The sequence below is a fragment of the Bos javanicus genome, chromosome 15 (genome assembly GCF_032452875.1).
Source record: "Bos javanicus breed banteng chromosome 15, ARS-OSU_banteng_1.0, whole genome shotgun sequence".
NCBI classification, from domain to species: domain Eukaryota; kingdom Metazoa; phylum Chordata; class Mammalia; order Artiodactyla; family Bovidae; genus Bos; species Bos javanicus.
In genome coordinates, this window is record NC_083882.1 from 79159002 (window position 1) to 79178828 (window position 19827).

Below are 19827 nucleotides of genomic sequence, written 5' to 3' on the forward strand. Positions count from 1 at the left end.
AAGAATACACAGAAGAACTATGCAAAAAAGATCTCCACAACCCAGATAATCACGATGGTGTGATCACTCACCTAGAGCCAGACATCCTGGAATGTGAAGTCAAGTGGGCCTTAGGAAGTATCACTATGAACAAAGCTAGTGAAGGTGATGAAATTCCAGTTGAGCTATTTGAAATCCTAGGAGATCCTGCTGTGAAAGTTCTGCACTCAATATGTCAGCAAATGTTCAAACTACCGCACAATTGCACTAATCTCACACGCTAGTAAAGTAATGATCAAAATTCTCCAAGCCAGGCTTCAACAATACGTGAACCATGAACTTCCTGATGTTCAAGCTGGTTTTAGAAAAGGCAGAAGAACCAGAGATCAAATTGCCAACATTGGCTGGATCATCAAAAAAGCAAGAGAGTTCCAGGAAAACATCTATTTCTGCTTTACTGAGTATGCCAAAGCCTTTGGCTGTGTGGATCATAATAAGCTGTGGAAAATTCTGAAAGAGATGGGAATACCAGACCACCTGATCTGCCTCTTGAGAAACCTATATACAGGTCAGGGAGCAGCAGTTAGAAATGGACATGGAACAACAGACTGGTTCCAAATAGGAAAAGGAGTTCGTCAAGGCCGTATATTGTCACCCTGCTTATTTAAATTATATGCAGAGTACATCATGAGAAACTCTGGGCTGGAGGAAGCACAGGCTTGAATCAAGATTTCTGGGAGAAATATGAATAACCTCAGATATGCAGATGACACCACCCTTATGGCAGAAAGTGAAGAAGAACTAAAAAGCCTCTTGATGAAAGTGAAAGTGGATAGTGAAAAAGTTGGCTTAAAGCTCAACATTCAGAAAACAAAGATAATGGCATCTGGTCCCATCACTTCATGGCAAATAGATGGGAAACAGTGGCTGACTTTGTTTTTCTGCGTTCCAAAATCACTGCAGATGGTGATTGCAGACATGAAATTAAAAGACGCTTACTCCTTGGAAGGAAAATTATGACAAACCTAGACAGCATATTGAAAAACAGAGACATTACTTTGCCAACAAAGGTCCATCTAGTCAGGCTATTGTTTTTCCAGTAGTCATGAATAGATGTGACAGTTGGACTATAAACAAAGCTGAGCACAGAAGAATTGATGCTTTTGAACTGTGGTGTTGGAGAAGACTCTTGAGGGTCACTTGGACTGCAAGGAGATCCAACCAGTCCATCCTGAAGAAATCAGTCCTGGGTGTTCTTTGGAAAGACTGATGTTGAAGCTGAAGCTCTAATATTTTGTCCACCTGATGCGAAGAGCTGACTCATTTGAAAAGACCCTAATGCTGGGAAAGCTTGAAGGCAGGTGTCAAAGAAGATGTCAGAGGATGCGATGGTTGAATGGCATCACCAACACAATGTACATGAGTTTGGGTGGTCTCTGTAAATTGGTGATGGACAGGGAGGCCTGGCGTGCTGCGGTTCATGGGGTCGCAAAGAGTTGGACACGACTGAGCGACTGAACTGAACTGTACTCTTCCATTGTTAGTAGTCAGGAAAATGTCTGAGAGATGTTATGATAGAAGAACACAATACACTTTAGTGCACATAGGAGTGGAAGCAGCGACACCACTTAAGATGTGGTTGCAGTAATCTATGCGGGAAATTAGGATTAATGTGGTATGTATATTGTGAGAAATGGCCACAATATTTACATACAGTTTCTCTCCAAACATGTTCCTCTGTTTTCATTCTCAATTTTATCATACATAAAATCAACCACGAGAAAATATGATGGGTTTGTAATTCTTCATCTATTTTACCTACATTTGTCAGTCACCAAATTATGCTTACTTTTTCTTCTAAATATTCATTAATTTCACTCATTTCTTTCTATTTTTCTGGGAACTTTTAAAATTTATATCTTTGGAGAAATGTCTGTTTAGTTCTTTCGCCCATTTTTTGATTGGGTCATTTATTTTTCTGGAATTGAGTTGCAGGACTTGCTTGTATATTTTTGAGATATACAAGCTTTGTCATTTGCTTCATTTGCTATTATTTTCTCTCATTCTGAAGGATGTCTCTTCACCTTGCTTATAGTTTCCTTTGTTGTGCAGAAGCTTTTAATTTTAATTAGGTCCCATTTGTTTATTTTTGCTTTTATTTCCAATATTCTGGGAGATGGGTCATAGAGGATCCTGCTGTGACCAAAGAAGACATACAGATGGCTAACAGACACATGTAAAGATGTTCAACATCACTCATTATCAGAGAAATGAAAATCAAAACCACTATGAGGTACCATTTCACTCCAGTCAGAATGGCTGTGATCCAAAAGTCTACAAGTAATAAATGCTGGAGAGGGTATGGAGAAAAGGGGACCCTCTTACACTGTTGGTGGGGATGTAAACTAGTACAGCCACTATGGAGAACAGTGTGGAGATTCCTTAAAAAACTGGAAATAGAACTGCCTTATGATCCAGCAATCCCACTGCTGGGCATACACACCGAGGAAACCAGAATTGAAGGAGACACATGTACCCCATTGTTCATCGCAGCACTGTTTATAATAGCCAGGACTTGGAAGCAACCTAGATGTCCATCAGCAGATGAATGGATAAGAAAGCTTTGGTACATACCACACAATGGAGTATTACTCAGCCATTAAAAAGAATATATTTGAATCCATTCTAATGAGGTGGATGAAACTGGAGCCTATTATACAGAGTGAAGTAAGCCAGAAAGAAAAACACCGATACAGTATACTAACGCATATATATGGAATTTAGAAAGATGGTAACTATAACCCTGTATGTGAGGCAGCAAAAGAGACACAGATGCATAGAATAGTATACATTAATCTCTACAGATTGAATATTCTCACATCAATTCAATTAATTCATATTAGAATATTTTCTGTACACCTACCCATTTACAAATTACCTTTTGGACATCATATGTTTTCATCTTTGTCCATTGAAATGTGATTACTAATTAATACACTATATTTAATTTAATTTGAGCAGTATGAAGTGAAATAAGATTATTTCTTCACTTAATATCAGTACTAACCTTTACCTAATTATTCCTTACAAAATGTATAATTTTCAGTTTTCAGTAGACACATAAAAATTTTGTTGGGAAATTTCTGTTTAACAAACTAAACTAAAAAATCATCATTATATATTAATATCAAACACTTTCTGCATATTCTTTGCCTAAATTCAGGGCTCTGTTTCTTAGTAACATCCCCCTTTTTGGTTATTTATTGGGATCCATATGATTATTGAATATGGATTATATCATTCCTTTCAACTTGTTTACTTACTTTTTCCCCAACTTTTCCAAACTGTGACATTCCCAGGTATTATGAGCTTGATTTATCTGACCTAAACACTAATTAATATGGAGCAAAACGAAGCCAAAAGCATAGGTTTCAAACTTCACTACTTTCAGTGAATAAATTATTCATAAAGATTTGAATAAGGCAAAACATGGATTGATAACTATATATTTGGAAAAGGTGGTAACATTAAACATTCAAATGAGATAAAATACTTGGAAAATTAGATAAACAGGAAGTAGTGTAGTGTATAGCAAACAGGCACAAACAGGCTTAAAGGCAGTGGTGCTGGTTTAGTCTCTAAGTCGTGTCTGACTCTTGTGACCCCATGAACTGTAGCCCCCCAGGCTCCTCTGTCGCTGGGGCTCTCCAGGCAAGAATACTGTAGTGGGTTGCTGTTTCCTTCTCCAGGGTATCTGCCAGACCGAGGGACTGAACCCAGAACTCCTGCATTGCAGGCAGATTCTTTACCAACTGAGCTATGAGGGAAGCCTAACCCAGAGGGATGGTACAGAGAGGGAGGAGGGAGGAGGGTTCAGGATGGGGAACACGTGTATACCTGTGGTGGATTCATGTTGATATATGACAAAACCAATACAATATTGTAAAGTTAAAGAATAAAATAAAATATAAAAAAGAAAGAACATACAATAATTTTAAAAACACGTTTTACAAAAAACGCAGGTTAAAAATTAGTCTAATGTATATAAGGAGCACACATTCAATAATTAAAAATAATCTCCCAAAGTTTTAAATACTTGCAAGCTTAATTAAATGAGATTAATTAAATGCAGAAGGCTGAATGAGAGAACAGTGAATATGGTTCTGAATGCAATATGTCAAAACACCCAAATAGCAGAATAACTGTATTTCATCCTGAACACAATGTTTCTATTCCTAAGTTTTACTAGAAAGTAAAGCATTTAGTGGAAGGAGTAGAATATTAGTATTTGTTAGTGAAGTATCTTGATCCCAGAAGTACCTATGATAGAGAAAGTAGAAAGAGACCAACCAAAGAGCAGCTGGCTGGTGCAGTGGAATGCAGGTGAGTCACTTAGTGAAGGAGTGAATCTTCGCTGAGATCAGCCTGTTGCAGGGCTTCCAGGAAGAGAAAAAATATGGACCGAGAGTACAGCCCAGGGTGAACAGACAAGACAAATGATTGTATGAATATTCTTCAGACCACAGAGGGCCGTGGACACTTGACCTCAATGACCTTTTGCAACAGACCATGATCTGTTCTGCCACATCCCAGATGACTTGAGCATCACAGCTTCTATCAGGCTCAACTTTTGCAGAAAGAGCAAAGGAAGGCCATGGAGAATTTCCCTTCAAAAATTATATCTGAGTCGATCTTTTTAGCAAACCCTGAACCCCACTAACTTTATCCAGAGTTCTAATAAGCCAATTCCCATTCCACCTTAATATTAATGTTTAGCTTTAATATTATGATTAATTTTGATTACTTATTGTTAATTGATAGATTTACATAATATGTATGTTACATCCATTCAATATCAACATCTATCAGGTAGAGCTAATTAAATTCTGGAGTAGCTGAATGTGTGTGAGGTGGCTTTGATTGTATAAATTATGTGGAAGACAGAAAGTGAGAAAAGAATAGGAAATTTTTGAGAAGGAAAGAAGGCAATAGAAGAAAAACTACTGTAAGTGGTGCACTCTAATCAGAGAACAGTTTTCTAAGTTACATTCTTTTATACAAATTCATAATTTCTTTTTTAATGAATATGTTTGTAGGAATAGCAGAAATAAAAGTCAATGTTTTTACTGCTACTATTAAAATGATATTCCTGAATTTTGATTTAAGCATATCCGCAGGAAATTATTCCATGAAATAAAATGGGAATCTCTTCAAAACTAAAAATATGGCATATGTGCTATATAACAATCTATTACAAAATATAAATGGTGAAAAAGGAGGCATTGGAAAAAATAAACTGAACATTCTAAGTTCTTTACTTGGCTAGTTTCATGTGATACTGTTATATTTGTCTTTAAAAATGTAATAACTTCATTTCCCTAACTAAGATTACTTTATGAATAAGCACAAATTTTGATAATACAATGGAAATATAAAATAATGAGGTGAAAATTTTGTAATTTTATAACAGTCTGATACACATTTTATATCAGTTAGTTTATACCTAATTGGATACAAGTACTTGAGTAATAATAAAACACGATTAATTAGAAAATATTCTAATGAAAAATAGTAAGCTTGATCCACACTTTAAAACTTCAAAACATGTTCTGTTTAGTCAAGAAAATTAAGGCAACAATCCTAGAAATAAAGGGACCATTTTCCTAGTAATCGCATTCCATAAAGCCCTCTTTACTTCCTTATTCCTGAGGCTGTAGATCAGAGGATTCAACATGGGGATCACCACTGTGTAGAACACAGAAGCCACTTTGTCCTGATTCAAAGAGTAGCTGGAAGTAGGTCTCAGGTAAGTGTAGATGGAGGTGGAATAGAACAGGATGATGGCTGTCAGGTGAGACACACATGTGGAGAATGCTTTGCACCTCCCCTCCCTTGAATGCATATGGAAGATGGAGAAGAGAATGTAGCAGTAGGAGGTGAGAATCACCAGCAGAGCCCCAACCATATTCATACCAGCGAATGTGGAGAAGATGCTTTCGTACAGGTGTGTGTCAGAACAGGAGAGCTTAAAAATTGGAGGACTGTCACAGAAGAAGTGATGGATGACGTTGGAACTGCAGAATGACAAGCTGCTCACATAACCTGTGTGAACCACAGAGTTCAACAGTCCTGCTGTAAAAGCCCCTGCTGCCATTTTTAGGCAGACCATCCTGGACATGATCAAGGAGTAAAGGAGAGGGTTGCATATGGCCACATAGCGGTCATGGGCCATTAACCCAAAAAGGATGCATTCAATTGTAGCAAAGGCTATAAAGAAGTACATCTGCAGAAAGCAGCCAGCAAAGGAGATGGTTTTCTTCTCTGATAATAGATCTACCAGCATCTTTGGGGTGATGGTAGATGAATAACAAACATCCACAAACGACAGGTTAGCCAGGAAGAAATACATGGGTGTGTGAAGTCGGGAATCCATTCTGATTAAGAGGATCATCCCAACATTCCCCACAACTGTAAGCATATAAATCATAGAAAAAAGGCAAAAGAGGATAACCTGTAGCTCCAGTGTGTCTGCTAATCCCAACAGAATGAACTCTGTCAATGAAGTATAATTTTTTCTGGCCATTTATTACAGATATATTATGTGTCAACTTGCATTAGATGGAAACATTTCACTGCTCTATGCTTACATGAAGTAATAGGAATGTTAATGAGGTTAGTGACATATGAGGGGGAAGCTTTGGATAATAGAGTATAGTAAATAGAGCAACTGAAATAATGTAGAAATTAGTGAAAAAATGAATATACGTTGGAGTTTATTAAGCAATTCTCCATATTAAATGTCCACAAATCCTTGGTCTAAGTCAACTTATTTCACTTCAGTTTTGTGCAAATGCAACATTCCTGTTCCATTCTTTCTCTTATTGCCCATATCCAAAATATACATTTCAGAACTAACCTTGCTGAAGTCTTTCTCATTTTCTGAGGAGGTATTTGTTTAACTCAAATACATTTTTATTCTCACAAAGATGATTCTCTATATTCTTCATTTTCAAAATTTATGACTTGCCACCCGGACATCACTTTTGTGTTCTCCAAGCAGCAAACATAATCTGTTTAAAATAACCACTACTTTGACACCTATTATATTCTTGAGATTATTATGTAGTATTTTAAAAGTTAGCCACACAACTGTTCTCATTAACAAAACATATTATCAAATCAGTGGCCTATAATAGCAGTCACTATACCTGTCCTCAGCAGGGAACAATAGAGACAGAAGCATGTACCCAATAACATCCTTCCCAGTACTAATTCATCTGGTCTATTGTTTTCTTTCTTATCAGAATCTTCTCTAATAACTCAGTTGAGGCATAAAAATTATAAAGAGACAATTTTCATGTTTGAAGTGAAATGAAACCAGAGATAGTACAGATTCTTTCTGTGAAAAACTTGAGACACATCTTGAATATATAACAAGCTGGATTTTTTTTTCCTGAAAGAGGGTTGGGTAACCATGGGGAATAGACTATAGCTTTTAATTGTGAGTCAATGCTCTAATGGCAGAAACTCCATTCTCAAAAGTAATTAAAATGTGATCACACACAGGTAGATCGAATCACACACTGTGGATTTGCATCATAACTTGATTACGTATCTCTGTGTTACTTGAAAGTTGCTTTTCAAAGATAAAAATTTTTTAAATGGCTATTTACTTGCCTATATTTTAATAATTTTAGCTTATTCCAAAAAGGGTATATAACCCACTACAAAACTATAATTCCCCCCCCCCCGCCATGTATGCATAAGTCTGAGTGTGTGTGTGTGAGTGTAAATGTGTGTATATGTAACTCACCACATTTCTGGGTAAGTTTAACCTGAAATCCACCGCTGTTTGAGTGAAATAAATTGAAGAGATGCTGACTACTAAGTTCATGAATATTCTTCTGACCAACGGGAATTATGTGGGCCACAAAGGGACCTAGATGTCTGAGCTGGATGACAACTTAATGACAGGTCATGAGGTCAGCTTTACCTCATCCCAGTTCATTTGAACACCACAGCTTTTATCAGGTGCCACTTCAGCAGCAAGTGCAAGGCAAGGGCCATGGGGAATTTCTCTCCAAAAACTATACAATAAAGTTAATATCTTAACAAGAGCTGCTGCTGCTGCTGCTAAGTCGCTTCAGTCGTGTCCAACTCTGTGCGACCCCATAGATGGCAGCCTACCAGGCTCCCCATCCCTGGGATTCTCCAGGCAAGGACACTGGAGTGGGTTGCCATTTCCTTCTCCAATGCATGAAAGTGAAAAGTGAAAGTGAAGTCACTCAGTCGTGTCTGACTCTTAGTGACCCCATGGAGTGCAGCCTACCAGGCTCCTCCATCCATGGGATTTTCCAGGCAAGAACACTGGAGTGGGACCCCCTCTCAATTTCCTCCTGAGTTCTATTAAGTCACTCTCATTCCACTTTCACATTAAGGCTTACTTTTAATAGTCAGATTAACTTTAAAGGATTATGTTGGTAGTTGACAGAAGATTACCATAAGCAGGAAATCCATGAGTCTATTATACAGAATATGTCATTTTCACCCCATTAAACACTGATATACCTGTTTTGGGACTATGCCCTGATTAAACATAACTGAGTGTGTGTTCATGTGGCTTTGTGTATATGTATCATTCTGGAGGAGAGACTCATAGAAGAATAGGAAATGTTTAAGAAGAAAAGAAAGGAATAGAAAAAAAAAAACTGGCCTAATTGTACTTTTTAACCAAACAGCTGTTTTCTATATAGAACACTGCCACACAATTCATATTTATACTTTAGTGAATATGTATGCATTTGTGGAAATAAAGGAAAAAAAGTTGAAGAGTTTACTATGACATTTAAAATAACATTCTTGAATTTTATTTAAGCATATCACCAGGAAATGATTCAGCAAAATAAAATGGAACTATATAATGAATTTAAAATATTTTGCCACTGGTGATATATATCACTTGCAAATCATAAATGGTGAAAACAAACACATCAAAAAAAAGGAAAAGTCATTAAATGGTTTGTTTCATGTGACCTTGTTACTTTTGTCTCTATATACTTAGTCCTTTATTTCCCTAATCTAAATTTCTTTATAAATAAGCCCTATTTTAAGGAGCTAGTGAAATATGCAATGATTAGAAGAAAACTCTATGCTCTTACCTAAAGGATAAATTATATTCATCAAATAAATGCTGTATAATATTAACTTATATGCAGAGTACATCATGAGAAATGCAGGAATGGAAGAAGCATAAGCTGGAATCAAGATTACCAGGAGAAATATCAATAACCTCAGATATGCAGATGACACCACCCTTATGGCAGAAAGTGAAGAACTAAAGAGCCTCTTGATGAAAGTGAAAGAGGAGAGTGAAAAAGTTGGCTTAAAACTCAACATTCAGAAAACTAAGATCATGGTATCTGGTCCCATCACTTCATGGCTAATAAATGGAGAAACAGTAACCAACTATTTTGGGGATCTCTAAAATCACTGCAGATGCTGACTGCAGCCATAAAATTAAAAAAAAAAAAAAAGTTTGCTCCTTGGAAGAAAAGTTATGAACAATCTAGACAGTCTATTAAAAAGTAGAGAGATTACTTTTCCAACAAAGGACCGTCTAGTCAAAGCTATGGTTTTTCCAGTAGTCATATATGGATGTGAGAGTTGAACTATAAAGAAAGCTGAGTGCTGAAGAATTGATGCTTTTGAACTGTGGTGTTGGAGAAAAGTTTTGAAAGTCCCTTGGACTGCAAGGAGATCCAACCAGTCCATCCTAAAGGAAATAAGTCCTGAATATCCATTGGAAGGAATAATGCTGAAGCTGAAACTCCAATCCTTTGGCCACATGATGTGAAGAACTGACTCTTTGAAAAGACCCTGATGGTGGGAAAGATTGAAGGTGGGAGGCAAAGGGGACGACAGAGGATGAGATGATTTGATGGCATTACTGACTCAATGGACATGAGTTTGAGTTAACTCTGGGAGTTGGTGATGAACAGGGAAGCCTGGCATGCTGCAGTCCATGGGGTCGCAAAGAGTCAGACACGACTGAGCCACTGAACTGAATTGAGTATTAAAAGAACACGATTACATAGACAGTGATCTAATGAAAATAAGTTTGACCAGTATTTCAAATTTCAAGACATAGTCTATTTAGGCCTGAACCACTCACAAAATAAAGGAACCCTTTTCCTAGTAATTATATTTCATAAACCCTTTTTTATATCCTTATTTCTGAGGCTGTAGATCAGAGGATTCAACATGGGGATCACCACTGTGTAAAACACAGAAGCCAGTTACTCCTGAATCAGGGAGTAGCTGGAAGTAGGTCTCAGATAAGTGTAGATGGAGGTGGAATAAATCAGAATAATATCAGTCAGGTGAGAGGCACATGTGAAGAATTCTTTGCACTTTTCCTCCCTGAATGCATACAAAAGGTGGAGAAGAGAATGTAGGAGTTGGAAGTGAGGCTCACCAACAGACTTCTGACTGTATTCACACCAGGCACTACAGACAAGATGATTTCATACAGATATGTGTCTGAACATGAGAGCTTAATAATTGAAGGGAAGTCACAGAAGTGATGGATAACATTAGAACTGCAGAATGTGAAGCTGCTTCTTCAACTTGTTTGAAACTTGGAGTTCAGCAGTCCTACAGTGAAAGCCCCTGCTGCCATTTTCAGGCAGACCATCCTGGACATGATCAAGGAGCAAAGGAGAGGGCTGCATATGGCCACATAGAGGTCATGGGCCATTAACTCCAAAAGGATACATTCATTTTTGGCCAAGGTTAAAAAGAAGTACATCTGCAGAAAGCAGCCAGCAAAAGGAGATGGATTCTCTGATCATAAATCTACCAGCATCTTTGCAGTGATGATGGATGAATAACAGACACCCACAAAGGACAGGTTAGCCAGGAAAAAGTACATGGTGTATAAAGTCGGGAATCAGTCCTGATTAAGAGGATCATCCTAACATTCCCAACTGTAAGTGTGTAAATCACAGAAAAGAGCAAAAAGCAGATAACCTGCTGCTCCAGTGTGTCTGCCAATCCTGAAAAGACGAAATCAGTCAGTGAAATATATTTTTTTCTGGCCATTTATTATAAATAAGTTAGTGTGTGTGCTTTCAGTCGCTAAGTTGTGTCTGATTCTCTGTGACCCCATGTGCACTGCAGCACGCCAGGCTTCCCTGTCCTTCACAATCTCCAGGAGTTTGCTTAAATACATGTCCATTGAGTCAGTGATACTGTCTAACCATCTCATCCTCCACCACCCTCCTCCTTTTGCCTTTTATCTTTCCCAGCATCAGGGTTTTTTTTTTTGTTTTTCCAGTGAATTGGCTTTTTGCATCAGGTGGCCAAAGTATTGCAGCTTCAGCATCAACCCTCTCAGTGAATATTCAGGGTTGATTTCCTTTGGAATTGACTGGTTTGATCTACTTATAAATGACTGGTTTGATCTCCTTGCAGTCTAAGGGACTCTCAAGAGACACAGATGTATAGAACAGTCTTTTGGACTCTGGGAGAGGGAGTGGGGATGATTTGGGAGAATGGCATTAAAACATGTATAATATCATTTAAGAAATGAATCGCCAGTCCAGGTTCAACGCAGGATACAGGAAGCTTGGGGATGGTGCACTGGGATGACCCAGAGGGATGGCATGGGGAGGGAGGTAGGAGGGGGCTTCAGGATGGGGAACACATGTACACCTGTGGCGGATGTATGTTGATGTATGGCAAAACTGATACAATATTGTAAAGTTAAAAAAAAAAAAAGTCTCCTCCAGCACCACAGTTCAAAAGCATCAATTCTATAGTGGTTAGCCTTCTTTATGGTCCAGCTCTCACATCCATGCATGATTACTGGAGAAACCATAGCTTTGACTATATAGACCTTTGTCAGCAAAGTGATGTCTTTGCTTTCTAATATACTGTCTAGGTTTACCATAGTTTTCCTTCCAACAGTAACATCTTTTAATTTCTACTTAAACTTACATTAGGTATAAATATTTCCTTTTAAAAAGTTTGCTGGACATAATAGAAATAGTAATAAATAATATTAATAAATTATTAATAAATATTAACAAAATAAGAAAAAATATGAGTAAAAACTAAGGACAACAGAGCATACTAAATAAAGTAACCAAAGCAAGAGGAAAATTAGTGTACAAGTGAATAAGCATTGACATTGATTAAGCAATTTACTGTGTTGTATCTCGGTTGTATGACTCTCAAATAACTGATCTAAATCCATGTTTCACTTCTGCTTTTTACAAATGCAACATCTATGTTCTATTCTTTCTCTCTTAGCCCACATTCTAAGTACAGAACTATCTTTGCTGAAATAGTCACAGGTATTTGAATTAACTCAAATGGATTTAATTTGTTTTTCATAAAAATAGCTCTCTATATTCTTTAGCCCCAAATTCATGCACCACCACTCTGAAATCACTTCTGTGTTCTCCAAATAGCAAAAATAACCCATTTTAAATAACCGCTATTTTAACATTTTTCATGTTCATAAGAATATTTCTGTAGCTCAGTTCAGTTCAGTCACTCAGTTGTGTCTGACTCTTTGCGACCCCATGAACTGTAGCACACCAGGCTTCCCTATCCAGCACCAACTACTGGGTCTACCCAAACCTGTGTCATTGAGTTGGTGATGCCATCCACCCATCTCATCCTCTGTCATCCCCTTCTCCTCCCACTTTCAATCTTTCCTGGCATCAGGGTCTTTTCAAATGAGTCAGCTTTTCTCATCAGGTGGCCAAAGTATTGGAGCTTCAGCTTCAACATCAGTCCTTCCAATGAACACCCAGGACTGATTTCCCTTAGGATGGAATGGTTGGATCTCCTTGAAGTCCAAGGAACTCTCAAGAGTCTTCTCCAACACCACAGTTCAAAAGCATCAATTCTTTTGTGCTCAGCTTTCTTTATAGTCCAACTCTCACATCCATACATGACCACTGGAAAAATCATAGCCTTGACTAGACAGACCTTTGTTGGTAAAGTAACATCTCTGTTTTTTGATATGCTGTCTAGATTGGTCATAACTTTCCTTCCAAGGAGTAAGTGTCTTTTAATATCTGTAGTACTTTAAATCAGACGACTGTTCTCTTTACACAACTCACTAACGAATTAATGCCATATACCTGTCCACAGTAGTAAATGACAGAGACAGCACCACACACTTAATAGCATCTGTCTTAGTACTAACTTTTCTAGTCTATTGTTTCCTTTTGTATTATAATAACTATTAACTCAGCTGAGGCACAAAAATAGGAAATTTGTCACTTCAAATAAAATGATAAGCATAGAAAATTTGAATTATATCTTTGTAAAAATTTGAGACAACTTTTGAATACATGCTCACTGCTGCCTTTTTATACTGTTTTTTCTTAAAGAGGGCAGGGTAACCATGGGGACTGATAATAGGATTTAATTATAGAATCAATCCTCTAAAGTGGAAACTCCATTATCAGAAGTAATTACATATGATCACATGCAGGTAGATACAATAAAACACTATGTGGAACTTGACTCATGATGTAGTTACAGATCTCTTTGTTACTTTAATGTTTCTTGTCAAAGTTTAAAAATTATTAATTTTGATTGGTTATTTAATATACTTTTTCTCTGTAGTTTTAGCTTATTCCAAAATGGTGCACATCCCCAATCAAGTTATTATACTTTACCTTCAGTTGAGTTCAGTTCAGTCACTCAGCCGTGTCCTACTCTTTGCGACCCCATGAATCACAGCACGCCAGGCCTCCCTGTCCATCACCAACTCCTGGAGTTCACTCAGACTCACGTCCATCGAGTCAGTGATGCCATCCAGCCATCTCATCCTGTCGTCCCCTTCTCCTCCTGCCCCCAATCCCTCCCAGCATCAGAGTCTTTTCCAATGAGTCAACTTTTCTCATGAGGTGGCCAAAGTACTGGAGCTTCATCTTTAGCATCATTCCCTCCAAAGAACACCCAGGGCTGATCTCCTTCAGAACAGACTGGTTGGATCTCCTTGCAGTCCAAGGGACTCTCAAGAGTCTTCTCCAACACCACAGTTCAAAAGCATCTATTCTTTGGCATTCAGCCCTCTTCACAGTCCAATTCTCACATCCATACATGGCCACTGGAAAAACTATAGCCTTGACTAGACAGACCTTTGTTGGCAAAGTAATGTCTCTGCTTTTCAACCTTAGTGCAAGGAATTTATCCCATTATTGTGTTAATCCAGCTCATTTTTTGAGTGAAATAAATGAGAGGGGGACACTAACTACATCCATTGATTGAAGAAACTCTACCTGAGCAAGTAGGGCAATAATATGAAAATATAAACAAATTGCATTTGTTTTTTCTTTTCTTTTTTCATTTTTTTAAAAAAATTTATTGATTTTTTTAAATTGAAGGATAATTGCTTTACATTTGGTTTCTGCCAAATGTCAACATGAATCAGCCACAGGTGTACAAGGAAACTTATATTACAATATGTAAAATAGATAGCCAATGGGAATTACTATATGCCTCAGAGCACATATGCATTTATTTTTTTGAAATTGTCTGTGATTCTTAACTTACATGGGGATTAACTACAGATTTTTGATATCAAATATACAAGTCACAGGTGAAATAAATTACATTGGGTGTCCATATGAAAGGAGAGAATATTTACAGAAATAAATAAATTATAGGAACATTTTCTTTTGTCATTCTTTCAAAGCAATAGAAATAAAAGCAAAAATAAACCAATGGGACCTAATGAAACTTAAAAGCTTTTCCACAGGAAAGGAAAGTATAAACAAGATGAAAAGACAATCTTCCAACTGGGTCAAAATTTTTACAAACAATGCAACCAACAAGCACTTAACTTCCAAAATATACAAACAGCTCATATAGCTCAATAACAATACCATCAACAAACAGCCCAATCCAAAAATGGACAGATGGCCTAAATAGACATTTCTACAAGGAAGACATACAGATGGCTAACAGGCACATGAAAAAGTCTCAACTTTCTTAATTATTAGAGAAATGCAAATCAAGACTACAATTAAGTGGCACCTCGTATAAGTCAGAATGGCCACATAAAAGTCTAAGTAAGTAAGTGAAAGTCACTCATTCGTGTCCGACTCTTTGTGGTCACATGGACTATATAATCTACGGAATTCTCTAGGCCAGAATACTGGAGTGGGTAGCTGTTCCCTTCTCCAGGAGATCTTCCCAACCCAGGGATCAAACCCAGGTCTCCCATACTGCAGGCAGATTCTTTACCAACTGAGCAACAAGGGAAGCCCATTGAAAAGTCTACAAATAGTAAATGCTGGAGGTGTGAAGAAAAGGGAACCCTTCTATATTATAGGTGGGAATGAAAATTGATATAGCTACTATAGCAAAGAGTATGCAGGTTCCTTTATAAACTGAAAATAGAGTTGTCATATGATCGAGCAATTTACTTCTGGGCATATATGCAAACAAAATTATAGTTGGAAAAGATATATGCACCCCTATGTTCATAGTGGTACTTGACTTCTAAACAATCTGCCCTATAATTTACCTACTCATTAAAAGCTCTGAATTCCTTTGTTAACTATTAGTCTTTGTAAAACATTTTGTCCTCATTTGTAAAGGAATTTCATTCTAATATTCATAATATTTTTCATGTAAGCTTATTTTTACAAAGCATCATTGAACTTTTCCCTCTAATATCAGAGGAAAACAGATCTCTTCACTTGCCAGTACTGACCTGGATTTTTGAGGAAGGATAAGGATATCCTAGGGGCTTCCCCAGTGACTCAGATGGTAAAGAGACTGTTGCAGTGCAGGAGACACCAGTTAGATCCCTGGGTTGGAAAGACCCCCTGGAGTAGGAAATAGCTACCCACTTCAGTATTCTTGCCTGAAGAATTCCACTGACAGAGGAGTCTGGTGGGATACAGTTCATGGGATTGCAGAGTCAGACATGACTGAGTGACTAACACTAGGAAGCATGTTGGAAAGCGAAGAATAATACATAGCGAGCTAAAAGGCATATTCAGAGAGAAATGCCCATTTAAAATAAGATTTAAGTGGTCAAAACCAAGGAACCAGTTTGGGGAGGTTTTCTATGCATGTGACCCAGATGATAAAGAAACTGCAATGTGAGAAACCTGGGTTTGATCCCTGGGTTGGGAAGATAACCTGCAGAAAGGAAAGGCTACCCACTCCAGTATTCTTGCCTGGAGAATTCCATGGAGAGAGGAGCCAGGTGGGCTACCATCCATGGGGTCACAAAGAGTTGGACACAGCCGAGGGACTTTCACTCAATGGGACACAATGGACTCTATGCATGTTATGATATAGAAGTGATCTTATACCCAGGAGATCAATGAGTTGGCCATTGTAGAAAATCTCTCTTTGGCACCAACACTGACCCCCAAAATGGTTCTTTTCCTATAAAATAAGACAGTGTTTTCGTACCCTCAAGCATGTAGTGTGTTCTGAGATGAATACTATATTCAGAAGCCAGTACCTGAGGGTGCCCTACCAGTGTATGTGGAGGCATCCCCAGATCTTTCCCTCTCTAATTCTTGTAGAAACAGGGGTGTGTGTAGGAGCATCTACACTGACTCTCGTCCTACAGGACTCGCAGCTTTCTATACACACTTGGAGTGACTGGCGATCATTCAGGCACCACTCTTGTCCATCACTGTGGTCACATCTGCACTGGCAGCGTTAGAGGCCATCTCCCCTCACTGCCTAGTTTCCTCACTCCAGAAACTGGTTTCCAGGGTTGTCTTCATGAGAGGTGTTTTGCAGTGAAAAAAAAAACAAACTTCCTGACCTGCCTTGCCACACCTCACAAGGAAAATCTGGAAAAAACTTTCTGAACTTAAATGCAACAAGTTATTATTACTTCTTCCCATCATTCTGTGAAGTCATCAGAGGTATATCTACCCTAAGTTAACATTTTATGTCTTGAAAAATGATGTCGTATTTTCAGTTCAAGTGCTCATCTTCAAATGGGGCAAAAAGTACTAGGCCTGCTATACTTTGTTATAAGTCATTATTTTAGTCTATTATTTTTTAGACAATATGTTGGCACTTGGGATATAAGCTTGAACAATCTCATTTAATCAGAATATGTAGGCATTGGGACTTCCCAGGTGGTTGGACATGGGTGGGTGCCTGGGTCAGGAAAATCCCATGGAGGAGGAAATGGCAACTCACTCCAGTATTCTTGCCTGGGAAATCCCATGGACAGAGGAGCTTGGGGGCTGCAGACAATGGGGCTACAAAGGGTCAGATAGGACTAAGCAATGAGCATGCATGCATGCATATAGGCAATGTTCTTGAATGTTAAAAAGCAACAACACTAACAAAAACCATTAATAACTGCTATGAGAGCTTCCCTCGCAGCTCAATTGGTAGAGAATCTGCCTGCAATGGAGCAGACCCGGGTTTGATACCTGGGATAGGAAGATCACCTGGAGAAGGAAATGGAAACCCATTCCACTATTCTTGCCTGGAGAATCCCACGGACAAAGCAACCTGGCCCCAAGAAGCAGCTAAGACTTAGCGACTAAACCAACACCACCACGTGTTATTTCAGAAATTTCAATACCTTGAACTGAGTTTGGGGTAAATTTATTATTTAAAAATAGCAGGAGGCTTTATTTAATCTAGACATGATATCACTTATCTATAATAATTAAGATTCATAGAAAAATTGGAAAAGAACAGAAATTAGTGCATGGAGACTATAATAAATAAGAAACAAATTTTATGAAGTGATGGTTTTGAGTCATATTACAATTCATTTCAGTAAAAATTTTCTCAGTGCTACCATAACCTCTTTATTTCTCAGACAATATATCATGGGGTTAAACATTGGTGTGACAATGGTATAAAAAAGAGAGAGAAATTTGTCCATTCCTTTAGAATGACTGGACTTTGGTCTTAAATATGTAATGAGTCCTGATCCAAAGAATAAAGCCACAACCATGAGATGGGAGGAGCAGGTGGAGAAGGCCTTGGCTCGCCCAGTGGCTGAAGGCAGCTTCAAGATGGTCTCAATTATTCTCACGTAAGATCCAAGAATCAACATAAAAGGAACAGTGACAACTAGAACAGCAATTACATAAACTAATGTCTCAGTTATAAGGGTGTCCCCACAGGCAAGCTTAAGCACTGGAGGTATGTCACAGAAGAAGTGATTCAACTGGTTAGAGCCACAGAAGGGTAGAGAGAAGATCTGGTAGGTTAACACTATATGCACTGGAACTCCACTGACCCAACAGCCAGCGGCCAGTTGGATACACAACCTACTGTTCATGAGGAGAGGGTACAGCAGTGGGTTGCAAATGGCGACATACCTGTCATAAGCCATTGAAGTCAGAAGAAGGCACTCAGTGGCTCCAAACACCAGAAAGAAATACATTTGAGCAGCACAGGCCAGAAAGGATATATTTCTGCTTTGACTGCAAAGATCTATTAATAACCTTGGGACAGTGACTGATACATAACATATTTCCAAGGAAGAAAAATTCCCTAGGAAAAAGTACATGGGAGTCTGGAGGGAAGGATCCATCTTGGTTATTATGATAATGAGACTATTTCCCATCAGAATAATCATATACATGATCAAAAACACCCCAAAAAGAAATCCTTGTAGGTCGGGAATATCAGAGAAGCCAAGCAAGATGAAATCCACCAATGTAGTCTGGTTCCACTGTGGGGGATTTTGTCCTCTGGATCCCATCTGCGAACAAAAGGTTAGAAGTCACTACAATTCACTGGAACCAGCAGTGAAATGGGTTAAAATAAATTGATGATTTTAACTTCACTGATAGAATATAGAGAACCTATCTGCCAATGCAGGAGATGTAAGAGACACAAGTCCAGTCCCTAGGTTGGGAAGATCCTCTGGAGGAGGACATGGCAACCCACTCCAGTATTCTCGCCTGGAGAATCCCATGGCCAGAGGAGTGTGGGGATTCATGGGGTTGCAAAGTGTCAGACATGACTGAAGGGAATTAATGCATGCTCACACACAATATAATACATATATCCATTTAAAATTTTATTTGTTTTGTGTTTAAGATATATCAAATCCAATATCCTCAGTTTCCACTATGTAAAAACAAAAAAATCTTGAATTCTGTTCTTTTGACTCATGTGAGAGATTTTGAATATATGAATAACACAGCAAGACAGACAACAGTAAAATAAGAGCAAACATGAAAAGTAGCCTATTCTCAGGATAAGAACAGCTCTAGGTAACTTGGGACATTCTGTAAAGAAAGATACTTCCCCTTCCTGGTCTCCGTTTGCTTTTTAGCTGTATTTTTTCTGCCTAGCACCTTCTAATTTGCAATTAGTTTATAAGTCTTTCACATCTGATTTGAAGTGAGCTCCATCTCAGATAACCAAAGGGCATGGTGATCATAAAACTCAACTGCAAGATGGAGCTCAGGTCAGCCTGGGTCACTCACTTGCTGGGAAAGAGGCTTAGATCCCAGATAGAAAAAAAATTAGAACTCTCCACTTGCCTCCATCATAGAGGGCAATATACCACTTAATATATCATAGAAATTAATATTAGAAATAAAACATCATGGCGGGTCACACATTCACTTGAAGTTTAGAACCTGACATAAAGTCAGTAAGAATTGTTGGAATACGTCCTCACCCCTACCATGGCGCCTCAACAATCTTAATGACCGATAAACCTGCTTACCAAAAGTACTTAAGTAAGATTATGGGGGCTTCCCAGGCGGCTCAGTGGTAATGAATCTGACTGCAATGTGGGGGAGACGCAGGGAACACAGGTTCAGTCCCTAGGTTGGGAAGATTCTCTGGAGAAAGAAATGG

General features: G+C 38.2%; 2 protein-coding genes and 1 pseudogene across 2 annotated transcripts; all 3 read right to left on the reverse strand.

The window, feature by feature from the left end:
• Positions 1–5605: 5605 nt before the first annotated feature.
• Positions 5606–6562, reverse strand: LOC133261073 (olfactory receptor 5F1-like). The gene has a single exon (XM_061439646.1). The coding sequence runs from the start codon at positions 6560–6562 to the stop codon at positions 5606–5608; it is 957 nt and encodes a 318-aa protein (XP_061295630.1).
• Positions 6563–10246: 3684 nt separating this feature from the next.
• On the reverse strand, positions 10247–11274 carry LOC133261450 (olfactory receptor 5F1-like; annotated as a pseudogene).
• A 6496-nt stretch (positions 11275–17770) lies between these two features.
• Positions 17771–18715, reverse strand: LOC133261074 (olfactory receptor 10AG1-like). The gene has a single exon (XM_061439647.1). The coding sequence runs from the start codon at positions 18713–18715 to the stop codon at positions 17771–17773; it is 945 nt and encodes a 314-aa protein (XP_061295631.1).
• Between the last annotated feature and the right edge of the window lie 1112 nt (positions 18716–19827).